General features: G+C 37.0%; 1 protein-coding gene across 2 annotated transcripts; it reads right to left on the reverse strand.

Moving 5' to 3' along the window:
* Positions 1 to 354: 354 nt before the first annotated feature.
* LOC125074804 (heat shock 70 kDa protein cognate 5) lies at positions 355 to 16,758 on the reverse strand. 2 transcript variants are annotated; one of them, XR_007120161.1, is made up of 15 exons: positions 16,504 to 16,758; positions 16,250 to 16,305; positions 15,012 to 15,099; positions 13,902 to 14,139; positions 12,462 to 12,623; positions 10,796 to 10,886; positions 10,167 to 10,329; positions 9,690 to 9,845; positions 9,076 to 9,222; positions 8,006 to 8,246; positions 7,503 to 7,712; positions 6,256 to 6,443; positions 5,374 to 5,514; positions 2,545 to 3,429; positions 355 to 2,511 (listed from the first exon to the last, which is right to left on the reverse strand). XR_007120161.1 is itself a non-coding variant. In XM_047686230.1 (14 exons), the coding sequence occupies exons 1-14, from the start codon at positions 16,600 to 16,602 to the stop codon at positions 3,340 to 3,342; spliced, it is 2,070 nt and encodes a 689-aa protein (XP_047542186.1). In that variant the 5' UTR covers positions 16,603 to 16,758; the 3' UTR covers positions 355 to 3,339. The 2 variants fall into 2 exon arrangements, 1 of the variants encoding a protein (XP_047542186.1); XM_047686230.1 differs by having other exon boundaries at positions 355 to 3,429.
* Positions 16,759 to 17,726: the final 968 nt, after the last annotated feature.

The raw sequence follows: 17,726 nt of genomic DNA on the forward strand, positions 1-17,726 counted from the left end.
GAAATGTCCTTTGTTATTAATCAGACTTACCTTTAGAACGAAGAAAACAAATATATGGTGACAAGACTTGTGTTGAGATAAGTAAGTCGAGATATGCTGGACTAATGGATCTGTTAAGGGTTTTCTACGTGATCTTTTCTTACAAACACGTGACCGCATTTGTTCATGTCCGGATGTACGTAGAATTTTCTATGTGCGTTATCTTTATGACGTAGCGGACTTATATCGCCCATCACTCACTGTCACTCGGCGGTATACGGTTCAGGAAGGCTTTGAAGGCTCAAAGTATCATTCGGTATCCACAAACTTCACAAATAAATTATTAATAAAATCAAGAAAAATAAAACTCAAGGCAAGTTCTCGAAATAATATATTTCACTAAACTAACTTCACATACAATTTCCATCGCGTCGCAAAACACACACAGACGCTGTTGCTTCTGTACAATTATAATGCATATATTTTTATACATAAATCAAAAGTCAGAAAAAAATAATTATTCATCATTTGCTAAATATAATAAATAATAAACTCAACGAGATGGCGGAGAGGTATAACTTAAAAATATACACATTATAATTAACTTTTTTAAAACATTAACAAGCTTGTTCGTGATTGGAATAGATTTTAAGGCGTATTATCAAACAATGGGCGATAGGTGAATTCCTTCTTCATTTTTATGATATAGGTAGGCTATCGGACACATGGAATAGTTATGTACTGGTGGTATCATTAACCATTCCTTACACCACCAATGCCTGTAGCTACACTGGCTTACCCTCCAGAACACATTAATACTAAGTATTGCTTGTTTTGGGGGGTTTAATGTACTCATATAGTACGCAACCCACATTTGGACTCTAATCCCGACAAATTTTATATACATCATTATTAAATTCTACAAAGAATAATAAATTTATCGTGTAACTTGCATACCTACATATAACATACACGTTATGAGGCTCCTTGTATATTATATATATATATATATATATACTTTTATAATATACACACAAATACAATTAATTATATATTCGAGTGATCAAAAATTCAAATCGATAACTAACGTGTAACATCAGAATAAAAAGGGCAAAATAATCGCCTCAAAAAAAAAAAGAAAAAAATCACTTATCGCCCTTTAAATCTACTTAAATGCAAAATAAAGCTTCGCCACATCCTATCTATCCAAAATACGCTAAAAAATCTATCCCCTACGAACGAACAAACAAACGAACATACCGTTATAATTATAAATATATTACACGAGAAAGGCAATTTTAAAAAAACAACTTATCGGATACCAGTCCTTTTAAACTACATAACAATTTTATCGACAGTGTTGAGTAGAAAATATATGGAATTTTATTTTCAATCAACCAAAATTTTACTAAAAAAAACAACAAACAAATCTACTTTATAGACAATCGAATAAAAATCAACGACTTATCTATAAATGTTCAATTCCGGTTGGTGTCTTGGCAGAGTAACAAAACACCATATATTTTCTCACAAGAAACAAAAAAAAAAAAAAAGGGGATAATAATCTACAAGGAATTTCGCCTACAAATTATTATATTAAAAACTAAAAACTACGAGGCTTAGTGACGAATCGCTCTCATCTCAATGAGATTGTATTTACGTCCCTATACTAACATACTTAGCAATAATTGTATTCTGTGAATTCTTTGATAAATTTTTATAATGGCATTGCGTCAATTTAATACTTAACTTGGAAACTTCTAGAACAAAACAATAGAGGCGCGGATCTTAAGACTTAGGGTGTTTTCGTCTCGTCGATTGGTTATGCCACCTCCATATGATGGCTTAAGAAGAGTTAAGCGTACTGTTCCGATATCATAGCCGAGCAATCGACTTTAGAGGGATATAAACGGAACGAAATTTCGCGAAGTTTTAGTGTGTGGGTTCCACAAGGATCAATTCTTCGCTCATTTCTCTTCCTCATTTACGTAAATTAAAAAATAATAATAAAACATGTTCATGTTTCATGCAACGGTTCTTCTCAGATCTGAATTCGAAATAATCCAAATATCAATTCGACTGGATATTAAAATACTTGCTATCTTTTATAAGCCCACACACGAGAATCTAAACCAGTATCTTAAGATAAATACAATCGTATTTAACTATTAAACTTCTAAAATACGTTTAGGAATCCCTTCCGTGTCGAGAGCACATTAAGAAGCTCCCTGGGAGCACCCAGACAACACTGCACTTTTGATGGTCACTGCAGATCGAACTACCACTAAACATCTTTAAACAAACGTAAAGACAGGTCCGCTTTCATAGTAGTTCATAGTTTGTATATTAAATCCGCGCCCTTTTCACATATGATTGACTTCTAAGGTACTCGTAAATTTATTACAAATAACATCGTGTTTGTACGATTTCATTTATATAGAATATATACAAAATATGAACAAAATGAATTCAGAAATTAAACCAGATTTAGTCTGTCACCGATACATGTACTCGTTCAAATCTTAGCGTCTACTCAACTGAAAATTCTATTCCAGTCGCAGTAACTTTCATCGCCTTCCTTCCTTTAATCACGTGACTTAGCTAATTATTTCTTTTACATCTTTTTAACATAAGCATCCATCTTTCTATACCGTCACGTAGGATAGAGAAGACAAGACAGTATTCTCATCTCTGTCACACATTTTCCTGCCCGTGATTCCTTTATTAGGTTGGTACCGCTCTTTACACAATTCCTACTTTATTTGTCGATATTTTAGTTAGACAAAAGGTTTATTAGTCGACGCGTTAAGGTCGAGAGGACAAAGTCGTTCACGTATAACTTTAAAAGGTAAAAATAGCCACGTATAAAACATATTCATTAAATTTATGATCTTAGATCATTTTGTGTTCAGAGTAGTATAAATAACGACCTTCAAGCGACGTTAAGGTTGCTTACCATCGGGTACATATCTCAATTCTTATCATATCACAAATCTTTATATTTAAGCTTTTCTGTTAATCACGTGTGTTATAAAGATTTTTCATTTTGTCCTCCCCCCTTACACTGTGATGTCTTAATGTAGCCGAGTTCCCTTTACACATACAGACATTTTCAACCTATACAATGCCTTTATATATATATGTATCGAGATAATTTCTTACAATTCAAATGTTCATATTTCGTATAACATTCGTAAAAAAACATCTCTAGTAAATTATTATTGTGACATTATAAATTTATACAATACATATACGTTTAGAATCGTTTTCATTGCAACATTCGGCTGTATTTGGTTGAATTAAATATTTACAGTACTTATATACTTCCTAATGTTTGTTTTTTTTTTTTTTATATTTAAATTAATTCTTCTTCTCTTCCTTCTTTTCGTCCTCGCTCGGTGTCTGTGTTTGGGACGCACCGGATGACGCACCTTCGCGTTCGGCTGCCATCTGAAAGCGTAATAATTAAATTATATACATTTCTTAAACAGTTTAGATTTTCATACATAAAATATTACATGCGATTAACTAACAACTCTGCTATATTATGCACTACAAATAGTTCTAGGTTAATATATCTTTATTTATAACAACATGTACGGCCTGTAAATTTGCCAATGCTGGACTAAGGCTTCCTCTCCCTTTGAGGACAAGGTTAGGAGCATATTCAACCACGCTGCTCCAATGCATGTTTGTGGATTCACATGTGGCAGAATTTCATTGAAATTAGACACATGCAGGTTTCCTGACGATGGTTTCTTTCACCGCCGAGCACGAGAGTTCATAAAGAGTTCATAAAGGTTCATAAACACAAATTAAGCATGTGTCAATTTAGTGGTGCATGCCTGGGTTTGAACCCGAAATCATCGGTTAAGATGTACGCGTACTGGGCCATCTCGGCCCTTTATTTGTAATACAACACTATTCCAAACCATTGCACCTGAACTCTTTTCTATGATATAGGATTTGTCCCATAAGGAGGCAAAAGAACTCAAATGTGTTCTTGTTAACACTTATGATATGTCTCGTGAATTCAATCTAGTCAATTTTGGGAACTCGGTTAGGAGGATATAATCATCATCATTTATAACAGACTACCTAGGTTAGTGTTATTAGAATTAAGTTTATGTGTATGCAAGGAAGGCAATGGATCATCAGATTTACGATTCACCATAAACAGACATCCACTGCGTTTTATCTAGCACATTTGCTTGACCACTAAACCAATTTCATAGGTGAGGTGGCTCAAAAAGGTGCACGAATATTATTAAAATTCCTCCAATGAGGTTGGTGTTGTGATTGATTTGACGTCATTGAGGTCGGAAATTAATTTTTTTTTTTTTCGTGAAATCATTGTTTTGAATGTCAGCAAAGTCGTTATCGGAACTTTGGAAGTAAAATAGAAGTGGATAGTAGTAAAATGTAAATAGTGTTGTATTATAAATTAAGATATGATAATCAAGAACTGTCTGTAGTGCATAATTTAGTAGAGCAAATCACATGTAATAAATAATTCAAGAAATATTACTAATGATATCACTTTCTCCGATTACGCGAATAACACGTCATATTAAAAAAAATTATGCAACTGAATATCTTTCTACCTTTTCTATCGTTGACTTGGATGATATTGCTCTACTAACAGCTGTTTGATTTTTATAAATCGTCTAGTTTTTAACTTTTATATTAAATCATGTATATAATGAACATTGAAATAAGGTATTTATTTTACGTCAAGTGGAATGACTTCTTATAAGTGTTATTTTTGTAAACGGCGGTAAATGAAAAGACGAATATAATATTATAAATGTACTAAAAACACATTATAAAAGTATCTGTACTTGAACACTGGGGCTGTCTGTTACACCTCATGCTACTTTTTTAATCCTTATAAACATTACTTCAGACATAACTTTACGTTTGGGGTAAAATCTATCCTTTATGCATTTTATGTGGATAGTAGCTGGCTAAAATTTAACAACTTTCCATAATTGTTTTGCATAATAAATTAATTCAAAGTACCCTACTTTTTTTTTCTAGGGGCTGCGTTAATTCAACGATTACTAGTATCGCTCGTCCTGACGTGCTAGACAAATACCGCAACAAATATTAAATATAAATATATAAAAAAAATTTGGACAACATCACATACATTACTCTGATCCCAATGTAAGTAGCTAAAGCACTTGTGTTGTGGAAAATCAGAAGTAACGACGGTACAACAAAAACCCAGACCCAAGACAACATGGAAAACTGATGAACTTTTTCTACATCGACTCGGCCGGGATCGAACCCGGAACGTCGGAGTGGCGTACCCATGAAAACCGGTGTACACACTACTCGACCACGCATTTCAAGATATTGTAATTCCCTATGTTTAAATTTCAGACATACCTTCTTGTATGCTTGTTCGAAGAGTTTTAAGCTGGCTTGCTGCAACTGGCCGGTTGCTGTGCGGATCGCCTCAGGGTCTGCCGTCTCCTTCTGTGCCAGCAGTTCACGGAGCTTGGCCATTTCACCGCGGAGCTTATCACACTGTAATAAAAAAAAGCATTAAGTTTATTATAGGTTGGAAACCTTCACTAGAACCACTAAATGACACATAGTTAGACTTGAAGAAATTTGAGTGAGTATTTACTAGAAAAAGTTGTCAAACTAAATTTGTCAACTATCTACTTAATAAAATTTTTAAATGACTGACATACATTGCACAAGCTAAACTGGTGGATCTAACGAGATAAAATTACGCACAGGAATTATTTATGGAACATCGGATGGAGCTTAGTGCTATGAGAGGATTCTTTTTTAAATTAATTTCCCAAGAACCTAAAATAGAGATAAAAGTTTGCATACAAACACATCAGTTCTGATGTTAAATTCGGAAATCAGCAGTACATTTCCACAGATTATCTAAAAACTCTAATACTTAAGATAATTCGTTGGGATTTTTAAACGACTGACTACTATGTAATGTTTCAAATCAGCTACACGGCTAGTAATATTACAAATTTGTGGGCATCGTAAATATCTCATACACAAATAATGCATGAGGGGGTAAAAATGCCGCACACTCTAGCACCCTGCTTTGCCACGCGAATATTCCAACATTCGGATGGTTTAAATCGGATGCATTATCAATCTATACTAATTTTATGTATTCGAAAGTAACTCTGTCTGGCTTGCTAAACAATTGCCCTTTTTGGACTGGACCTCGTGGTCTTTTTCATAAGCCAGACACTCGAGACAACTTCATTAGGAGTATCGCAGCTAAAGTACCTCGTCCTGGGGCAAGTGCGCGCGGTACTCGTCCAGCTTGGTGTCGGTGTCGTGTAGGATACCCTCGGCCTGGTTGGTGGCCTCCACCCGCTCGCGCTTGTCCTTGTCCGCCGCTGCGAACTGTTCGGCCGCCTTCACCATGTTCTCGATCTCGTCCTTGGAAAGACCGCCCGATGACTGGATCACGACTGGAATTCATCATCATATGGCTCAGTGATAATGACTAATAAATTTAAACAATTGCTTATTTGGTTATTGTGTTGCTAATATTGATATTTTATATGTTTAAATGTAGCACGATTTCTAGGAAAGCCGTAGGCATATCCACCTACGACTAGCTGGTACCGCGCGTCTCTATAGCGTCGCTGCAGGCGCAGGCGCATTGGCGCAAGCGCTTTTCGACGACGCAACTAGTTTTAATATTAACTAATAATAATACTTATATTCTTATATTTAATTAAACATGTATTTCGTATAAGTTCTACCATAACAACATATTCTAAACACGTGAGACTGTCAAGCCATTTCAACACACTAAAGTCAGTCAGGCAGACAGACTGTAACACATTATATAATTATTTAAACCACAAGGTCAATAGCACAGTGACCATGGCTCCTATTTTCGTTATTTAAAAATATAGCTAAGTAATCAACACCGCCTTGATATAGTAATTGTAAGAAAATATATTATCCATCCCTTAAACCCTCAATGCAAAACCAACTTTGATATTGAGCAGAGTTTATTCCTCAGTTATCCTAACCGGTGGTAGTGTTTAATTTGACAATCATTATGCAAGTGTAATGCTATAATGAATTTGCATTAGCAGCCCGTAAATGTCCCACTGCTAGGATAAAGGCCTCCTCTCCCTTTGAGGAGAAGGTTTGAAGCATATACCACCACGCTGCTCCAATGCGGGTTGGCGGAATACACATGTGGCAGAATTTCGTTGGAATTAGACACATGCAGGTTTCCTCACGATGTTTTCCTTCACCGCCGAGCACGAGATGAATTATAAACACAAGTTAGGCACATGAAAATTCAGTGGTGCCTGCCTGGGTTTGAACCCGAAATCATCGGTTAAGATGCAAGCGCATGAGCCGAGATGGCCCAGTGGTTAGAACGCGTGCATATTGAATAAAGGAATTTAATTTCATCTGATATGTTATGTCCCTTGAGCCTGTATGTACCTGTATTCAGAAAGGTCACATGTTTGTGGGTAATGAATGTGTGTTAATTTCAAACTTACTTTGTTGTTCTTTGCCGGTGCCCTTGTCTCTCGCCGATACGTGTACGATGCCGTTAGCGTCAATGTCGAATGTGACCTCGATCTGTGGAACGCCTCGCGGAGCTGGCGGGATACCGACGAGGGAGAACTGTCCGAGGAGTTTGTTGTCTGTCGCCATTTCACGCTCGCCTTGGTGAACCTTGATCTCGACCTGAGTTTGGCCGTCAGCAGCTGTAATGCATTGAGGTGTTTAGACCAGGAACTCATATAACAATATTATATAAATATCGAGAGATTATCGCACTAAAAAAACTAAAAATAGCAATACATTGAGTAAATAGAGAGTACATAGAGAAAATAGAAATTCAGTTTAAATGTAGCGCGATTTCTAGGAAAGCCGTAGGCATATCCACCCACGACTAGCTGGTACCGCGCGGCTCTATAGCGTCGCTGCAGGCGCGGGCGCATTGGCGCAAGCGCTTTTCGACGACGCATCTAGTCGGTAGTCGAGGCGGAGAGCTCACCCGTGGAGAAGACCTGGCTCTTCTTGGTGGGGATGGTGGTGTTGCGCGTGATGAGCTTGGTGAACACGCCGCCCAGCGTCTCGATGCCGAGCGACAGCGGCGTGACGTCGAGCAGCAGGATGTCGGTGACGTCGCCGGCCAGCACGCCGCCCTGCACGGCGGCGCCCACGGCCACCGCCTCGTCGGGGTTGACGGCGCGCGACGGCGCCCGCCCGAAGATCTCCTGCACCGTGGCCTGCACCTGCGGGCGCGCCGACGCCTTTACTATCCGACCGTCGCTCCTGGGCCGGCTCGCCTCCGCGTGCGAGGGAGCAGGGTGGATGGATCAGCTTTTAGATACCCGTACCTTTTTGTACACCTTATACGCTTGAAATCCGTTTAAAATTTCTAATTCCAGGAAAACCCACCCCGTATATTTTACCGCTGGGATCAGCGTCGAGTTAACATTTGGCGATTATCATGTAAGCTACAATAGTAATTAAATTAATTACAATAAAATTTCATTTTATTACCGGCAACACCTAAATAGCTACAATGTCTCGCCAGTTTTCGTAATATAGATCACACTTCAAATTTCAGGTCTATTTTTAAAATGCTTATATAGAAGAGTTTTATTTAAAGTGTGCTTGTCTGAGTGATTATAACCCGAGCATGTATAGACTCGAACGGGGAATATATCCTCATATTAATCTAGCACCGGTCGATATGACGGCCTAACCAGCCGCAGAAAACAAGCTGGTATCGGTTTGTGCATACAGTGCTTACTTAAAATGTATGTATGATTCTATTCGCTCCTTCTAAACTCGCCAGAAGCATTGCCAAGACTAGGGCGGTACTCAGTACCAGGGCAGCCTTGTGTAAGCGATTTCGTGACGCCCCCCAAGAGACCGAAGTGGGTGTTGTTGGGTTTTTAATGGGTATGCACACTTTCCCTTCAAACTGGGCCACATCAATACGTATGAATAAGTATCGCTGATTGGTGGTACGATATTAGATGAGCTTGTATGAAGCCCTATAATAATTAAAATTTGCGAGTAGAAGCCATGTCTGATGTAAGGTGAATCAGTTACCTTGGGCATCCTGGTCATGCCGCCCACGAGCAGCACCTCGCCCACGTCGGTGCGCGCCACCTCGGCGTCCTGCAGCGCGCGCTGGCACGGCGCCACCGTGCGCCGGATCAGGTCGCCCACCAGCGACTCCAGCTTCGAGCGGCTCATCTGCGGGCGCGCGACGGCGTGAGCATAGCGTGCGACAGTAGGAGGACTTATAGCTCGAACACTAACTTGTACTACTTTTAAAGCTCGTCATTACATACACATACATACAAATAAACTAAAAAAAAAGAAGAAAATCGGTTGACAAGCAGAGAAAAAGATACTGAACTGATCGCGTTACTAAAATTCGGCGACGATTACGATTTTATTGCGATTGAGTCCTTGGTCATTTATATAATAAATAAATGTAACAAAACATTTTCGACCCACCTCGTCATACTGTTGAGAGTGGGTGGTTTCATTTTGTATCCAATCTAGCACTCGTTACTTACATTTAAGCATATTTACATTAAATGACAAGTCAAAGTGCATCTTTATTGATTTGCTGTGTGACCATCTCTAGTATTAATTTAAAATTACGTATCATATTAAAAAATGAAATATATATAAGTACAATAATTTATGTGTACCTTCAGATTCATGTGCTTCGGTCCCGAAGCATCCATAGTGAGATAGGGTAGGTTTATGTCGGTCTGCAGGGAACCGGACAGTTCAATCTTGGCCTTCTCAGCGGCTTCCTTTAGACGTTGCATGGCCATTGCGTCTTTGCGGATGTCGATACCTTGCTAAAAATAACGTAATATAATACATTATTAATTATAATTATGACAATTTAGGCTATTTATATTAAATAAATAAATAATAAATATTGGACAACATCACATACATTACTCTGATCCCAATGCAAGTAGCTAAAGCACTTGTGTTATGGAAAATCAGACGTAAAAATAGTATTACAAACAGCCAGACCTACATCGACTCAGCCGAGAATCGAACTCGACCTCGGAGTACTATACCGTATCCATGAAAAACGGTGTACACACTACTCGACCACGGAGGTCGACTCTTAATCTTTGCCTTAGTACATTAAAAAAAAAACTACTCACATCTCTCTTAAACTCGTCTACGAGGAAGTTGACGATGACGTTGTCGAAGTCCTCACCGCCGAGCAAAGTGTCGCCATTGGTGGATTTCACTTCGAAAACACCCTTTTGAATTTCGAGCACGGATATGTCGAATGTTCCACCGCCGAGATCGTAGACTGCGATACTATTAGCAGAAAAAAAACCTCTTTTAATGGAACAAAGTCAAAAACAAGGTACTTTAAATTAAAATATTTCTTTAAAAAAGCACTTATTATATAAGGCAATCTGGACTCAACACAAGATTATAGAAGCAAGTATATGAAGGGGTCAAGGTTACTTCAGGGAACGTGAGATTAACCTGATCCTTGCCCTTAAGGGGGGATGCCCTTGGCCGATTTAATCTAAAAAGTTTAAGTTAATTTCTAGAATATAATGTAGCGCGGTTTCTAGGAAGGCCGGCGGCAAGTAAGCCGCGACCAGCTGGTACCGCGCGTCTGTCTCGCATCGCTGCAAATAAACACGCGCAGGGCACGCGAGCTATGATCTGCGATGCGTTTGGCGTTTTAGTGTTTAAAATTCCTTGACCGTAAAGTAACTAAGACATCTATGACCGGACCATGACCATGGCCATGAATTTTATTCGCACTCACACTCTATCCTCGGTCTTGTCCATGCCGTAGGCGAGAGCGGCGGCGGTCGGTTCGTTGATCACACGCAACACGTTCAAACCGGAAATTTGTCCTAAACACAAAGAAAAAAAAAATTAAATACAATTTGATTTACATCCATTATCAAAATATACTTTACTATTTAATGTACGTGGCTTCGCTCGCATTGTATCAGACATAATATTAGTTAAGATTAATGACTCCAAAAGCGTCCACCGGTTCGATATGTAGTAGATTCTATCGATACTCTATATCGACTTGGACCATAGACATTGGTGAATATTATCTTCTATTATATTTTCTAGTATCCTATCCTATCTAGTACACAATCCCTTGTTAACTAACTCGTCGGGTTATTAGTTGGTTCATAAATCTATTAGAGGCCTAGGATTTAAGCCAAACTTCGAGTTAGTATAAAAATTTATATTATATTTATTTATTTATTTATACGTAATTGTTAGAATGTAGCGCGGTTTCTAGGAAGGCCGGCGGCAAGTAAGCCGCGACCAGCTGGTACCGCGCGTCTGTCTCGCATCGCTGCAAATAAACACGCGCAGGGCACGCGAGCTATGATCTGCGATGCGGTCTATGTATATATATATATATATACATATATAATTTTACTAGTACCTCGTCATGACTTCGCGCGGTTGAAATAAGATTTTTAGTTCGATCACAACGCCATCTACCACGTCCAATCCAAAAATCCTCAAAATTGGTCCAACAGTCTACGAGTTCACTTACAAACACACGTACGGAATATGTTTATATTATATAAACTTGTTAATTATTTATTTTCGTAAAGGCATAAAATTGTCTCAATATATGTCCTAAAACTAAACTACTTGATTCATTTGAAAAGTCGAATCTGGTACAGATATCCGAACGCTTTCAAAACATGGCGGTATAAATTGTTTGTATTGCCTGTATGTATCGTACATAGAATTAATAAAAAAAAATACATTTACAAATGAATGCGTTAGCCTTTTTCGTATGTCCAGTACAATAATAACATATATCTTGTTAATAACTTTTATCATCAAGGCGTATCTACTATATCATCAACATCATTGTTGCATAGTCCGTTTCAATGTCAGGAGTAAAAATAAAAAAAAAAGCAACTTAGACCTTCAATCGACACGACAGTATTAGTCGAGATCTAAATAATCCGTGATATCGTGGATACATAAAGTGAATCTCACTTTGAGTAGTGGCCAATTTTGTATTGGAACTTTGTAAAAAAAAATATATTTGAAACTCATATTCAAAACTGTTTGTAGTGCATGATATAGCAGAGCTATTATTAAATTGTGAGGTGAAGAGGATATCCTCCTGATCAATTTTGGTCTTCTCTGGGAGACTATACCATGCAGAACAGATCATACATACTGCATGTGTGTGTGTGAATCGTTACAATTCTTCTAGACAGAAAAAGCAACGCAACTAAGAAATAGTTCAGGGGCTGGACCAATGGCTTAATGTGCTCATCAAGTCTCAGAGTGAGTGCAAACACTTTCAATTTCCAGAGTCCAGGCTGCCAAACCCAACAAGTTTTTTAATATCCCGACCCGAAGGTTTGTGCAGGACCTAAGGCCTTGAAGCCAGTCACTAGACCAACGAGAAAGTGAAACAGTCTAAACAATCATACCGGCATCCTTGGTGGCCTGTCGCTGGGAATCGTTGAAGTAAGCCGGCACAGTCACGACGGCGTTCTTCACGCTCGTGTTCAGATAAGCTTCGGCCGTTTCCTTCATCTTCATCAGAACGAACGCACCAATTTGACTCGGCGAGTAGACTTTTCCATCGCTTCCTTTAAAAAGAAGAATCGAAATTAGTTTCTTTTATTTTAATTTTATTATCTAAAAAGCATTACATTATTATTTAATTATATATATACTTATAATAAGTATCTTCTGAACTCTAACACACGAAGATCTAGTCACTTTACATTTAATCAATATTTTGAAATAAAATAAACCTAATAAATTTAATTTAATTTGTATTCTTTTGCTATCCTTACACTTAGTCATCTCACGCACACTAAGACATCTCTTAAGATCATCATTCACTCATACCAATACACGGTCGTCGCTTGTTGCGCTGAGACGAGTCTGACGGTGGAGCTCTTAAATTCTATTAGTTATAAGAATTCGGTCAACACAATGATTAAAAAACAAATAAATTCAATGTAGCGCGGTTTCTAGGAAGGTCGACGGCAAGTGAGCCGCGACCAGCTGGTACCGCGCGTTCATCTCGCATCGCTGCAAATAAACACGCGCAGGGCACGCGAGCTATGATCTGCGATGCGTTTTGAAACTTAAACTTTAATGTGACCCACAGCATATCTAAGAAATAATCCTACAGAATATTTACTTTACTAGAGGTTAGTTTCTTGACAGAAATTTCTCATTGGGCATTGAACATAGCACTTCGGGCTAATGTGTAGGCTAGCCAATAGTTCAATGAGGTGGCAAATTTAAAATTGGCAACATAGAATCATTACACTTCCTAATTATTTGTTTAAATCTATCACCAGAAAGACACTCTTCAGACATTAGAACAACGGGCGAAAAAAAAACTAAACAGGTTGAATTGGTCACAGGTTTTGTGGTCACCACCGCCCATAGACATTGGCGCTATTAGAAATATTAACCATCTCTCACTTTACCAATGTGCCACCAACCTTGGGAATCAAGATGTCATGTCCCCTGTGCCCGGAGTTACATTGCCTACCCACCCTTCAAATCGGAACACAACAATACCAAGTATTGCCGCTTGGCGGCAGAATAGCTCATGAGTGGGTGGTACCTACCCGGACAGGCACGCAAAAGCCCTACCACCAAATAAAACTAAGATAAAATATTATTTTTTGAAATAACTTGGAGACAATAATTTCATTCCTAATATGTACAACCATCTGTAAAATTGTTTATTTAATAACTTGAACACACAAACATTCTTTGAAGTTTTTTTTATACCTTAAAATAGAAAAAAATGAAACATTTCCTGGGATCCGACTGTCCAAACACATAAGATGATCGAAAAGTCTAGTATAACTTTGGCTAAACGAGCTTAATATGGTACTAACCTTGAACCCAAGCGTCGCCATTCGATGCCTTGACGACTTTGTAAGACAAATTCTTCATGTCCTTCTGGACCTCGGGATCCTCGAACCTCCTTCCGATGAGACGCTTGGTAGCGTAGAAAGTGTTCCCACTGTTGGTGACGGCTTGTCTCTTGGCGGGCATACCGACCAATCGTTCGCCATCCTTGCTGAAGGCCACGTGGGAGGGCGTCGTTCTGGAACCTTCGCTGTTTTCGACTACCTGTGAATGGAGGTGATGGGTTAAATATAATACAATGATATTCTTACTGATATATGACCTACAGCATAAGTAAGAAGCCATAATTCTAAAATAAAAAAGCGACAACCGTACGTCAACACAAGAAACTAAATATGGCACATGTTAACTGCCATATTAGAAAACTTGAATTAGACTTCTCATGTCGAGTACTACGTACAGGGTAAACATAAAAGCTTGGGACTTGATCCCAAAAAATATACTTCCAAAATGTTCTGTATATACATATTAAAAAAAAACATGTCAATGTCTAGTGTAGCTATACTGAGCAACAAAATTGTTTCATGAACAAAATATTTACAGCCAAACATATTGTATTGAGATCCTTTTCTTTTTTTATGAAGTCCGTTAAATCAAACAGCATATACTCCAGGATCATCTAAGCTGCATTATTTAGACGTTTCAGCTAAAATATTTTTATGATTTGGCAAAGGCTGTTTTAAATTTTACCCAAAATGAACTTAGGTCCTTCTAGCACTAGGTTACAGAATAAATTTATTGATTTTAACTGGTATGTAGCGCGGTTTCTAGGAAGGCCGGCGGCAAGAAAGCCGCGACCAGCTGGTACCGCGCGTTCATCTCGCATCGCTGCAAATAAACACGCGCAGGGCACGCGAGCTATGATCTGCGATGCGTTGTATATATACGCTTATGCTTTATAAATATTTTAATTTGACACATCTATTCCTACTAATATCAGCATTCTAGGCTAAAAGTCGGCATTCACAATGTACCCCCTTCAGAAGAGTACTCCCTCATCTGGTTTAAGGCACAGTTCAGTCAAAACCAATAACAAATTCCCTTCTTATTCATGGTTAAGAAATTAAAATGTATACCTTGGGAGTCTTCCCCTCCATAACAGCGACACACGAGTTTGTTGTTCCCAAGTCGATACCGATGACAGCGCCACGAACGCCCTCCGACCTTGAATGAACATTATTTCAATAAAACCATAGTTCATTTAACTGTTTATAATTAATAAATGTAATATGATCATTTATGTTACGAGTCATTATAGAGTTTTTGGTCTTTCTTCTTTGATTATACCGTTTACATTGACTTTTCTAGAAATAAGAGACAACAAACAATTATTTTCTCTTCTATTTGCTAGTCAATCTGTTTTTCTTTTTACACAATTGGTTACACAAGTAAAAAATATGCCATACATACACATTTATCTTGTTATTTAATAATATATATATATTGCCTATTCCAATCGACGTAGGAATAAAGATAAACAAACCTTAGATTCACGTATTTCATGCGATTTGCTAGCAACTCAGCTATGTTGTGCACCGCTAAGAGTTTATGATTAATATATCTTTATTTATAATACAACATTATTACACTTAATTACTTATATCAACTTTAATTTTACTTCCAAAATTCCGATAGCAGTTTCGTTAACGTCCAAAACACTATTATTTCACAAATCCACAGTGGATATCATAGATTAATTAAGCTTTCATTTTTTCAATTAAGCTCTCGACCAATTATATTGCATCAATTTGCTGTCAAATTTTGTTTATTTAGCTTTTCTCCTCTTATGGTTGGAATACAGTATAGACATAATCCCACCTGAGCCAATGCTTCTTTTGTAAAATGACGATTCAATCATAAGAGCCTAGATCGAGATCAATAGTCTATTAATAAAGATGGTTCCATTACATCTCTTTTTGTTGTCATAATTTGAAAGTAGAGTATTTGATGTACACAACCAAGAGTGTTGACTCGATTAAATAAGATAACTTTTTTTTAATATAATTTTATAATCTGAGTAAAGATGATGCAATTTTTCTTAAAGCTTGGGAATGCGGATACATTAAATATATATTTCTTTTATAAAACGCAGTAAGAATTGCATATCAGTGATGAGACTTACGATTTGGGTTCTGATCATGCAATTTGGTTAATGTGTGAAATTGTATATCAATACTAAAAAAATACCTAAAATTACCAAAATATTCCATTGCAAATACATTTAACGAGATGTTATATCCCAAGTAAGTGCAAAGGTCGATCGATATAGGTTAGGATAAAATACTTGTATCATATTAAATTATTTTACACTTACTTATGCCTTTGTTGTAATCCATGTTGTTGGTAGATTGGTACTGTGGGAGCTGCGCTCTGGAAATCACAAAAGATGCTCCGTTTAATAAGAAAAAATTATTGCGACATGTGCCCCCCCCGGCTAATACCGATATAATTTCACTCATAAAACTTGAGCGCTATTTAAAGAAATATGTATAAAATTTCGAATGATCAAGAACATTTGACGTACAAACGATTTTCATTCGTTTTTAATATATTAAAATGGTAACTTACATTTTTGAGAATCGAGGAGAAATTTCTGTGCGTATAGATATCTGAAATCCCGGAACAGTCCAACGCCTTTCGGCTTATCACCCGCGTTGCTGTTAGCATTGTTGTAATTGTGTATTTAACGTACTTATTGAATTATTTCTAATTTATTTCACTTCAGACAAAACCATGTGGATGACGCAACTACTTGAAAGAACAATTTTTCTCTTTTTTAACACTAGAGCGAGCTTCTCAGATTCTTGCCACACGGAAAATAACGTGCCGAGTACAGTGCGCGATATGGAATGTTCTCGTTTTAGTACGAAAGTTATTTTATTCTCATTGGTGATTACTTAAGCTTCAACATTGTGATTGGTCAATAATTTCAGCTGTACTATTTTTAACCAATCGTTACTATCGAATTGACATTTAACTTGAAAATGACAGAAAGAATAATGTTATGTAATATATTACATCAAGTTTCATCAAACCTTAAAATGCTTAATATTTACCAGTTATTCAGTCTTTTCAGGACTTAAAGTAATAGTTAAGAGTATCTTAAGTTATCATTCAACAAGCATTTAATATTTTTTTAAAGTAACGCATTTAATTTTTTGACAAAAATATAGTTATCTTACTTAACAAAAGATGTCGCTTTTAAGCTAATCGCTGCTTACAACGACAGCTATGAGTGAATAGCTATGATAAAACTTTAGTCTATATTTTAGTATAATTATACCAGTTTCTTAACGATTTCAAAAGTTTTTTTAAAATTTAATTTTGTCCATTGATTACTCAAAAACAGTTTGACTAATTTGGATGGTTTAAATTGTATTTTACTGAGGTAGGTTACTAGGTGGCTCCATATTTTTATTTGATGGTTATCAAAGTAACTGGCATTTTAAACTGTGATTTGTTTTGCTATAAAAAGAAAACTTTGAATAAAAAACCTAATTGAGTTCTTTAATTGCAGTCTTTGTTATTTTTTTCATTAATTAAATACTGCGTCGTAACTAGTCATGAACGCCTCTGGCAACATTAAAATTTAGCGCCTCGGTTGGTAACTTGGTAATGTATGAGGTTGAGTGTAACAAAGCTAATCATTAAAATTCTGTACAAGTTTTTTTACGCCTGCAAAGTGAATCCTTCTCAAAAACATCTTAAATATCTCTGAATTTTTTGTCTAGCGAGTTCCTAGCTACGACTCCTAGCTATATAAATCTATAATTATATGTTTTATTATTTTT

This window comes from Vanessa atalanta, chromosome 28 (genome assembly GCF_905147765.1).
Source record: "Vanessa atalanta chromosome 28, ilVanAtal1.2, whole genome shotgun sequence".
Classification (NCBI taxonomy): Eukaryota; Metazoa; Arthropoda; class Insecta; order Lepidoptera; family Nymphalidae; genus Vanessa; species Vanessa atalanta.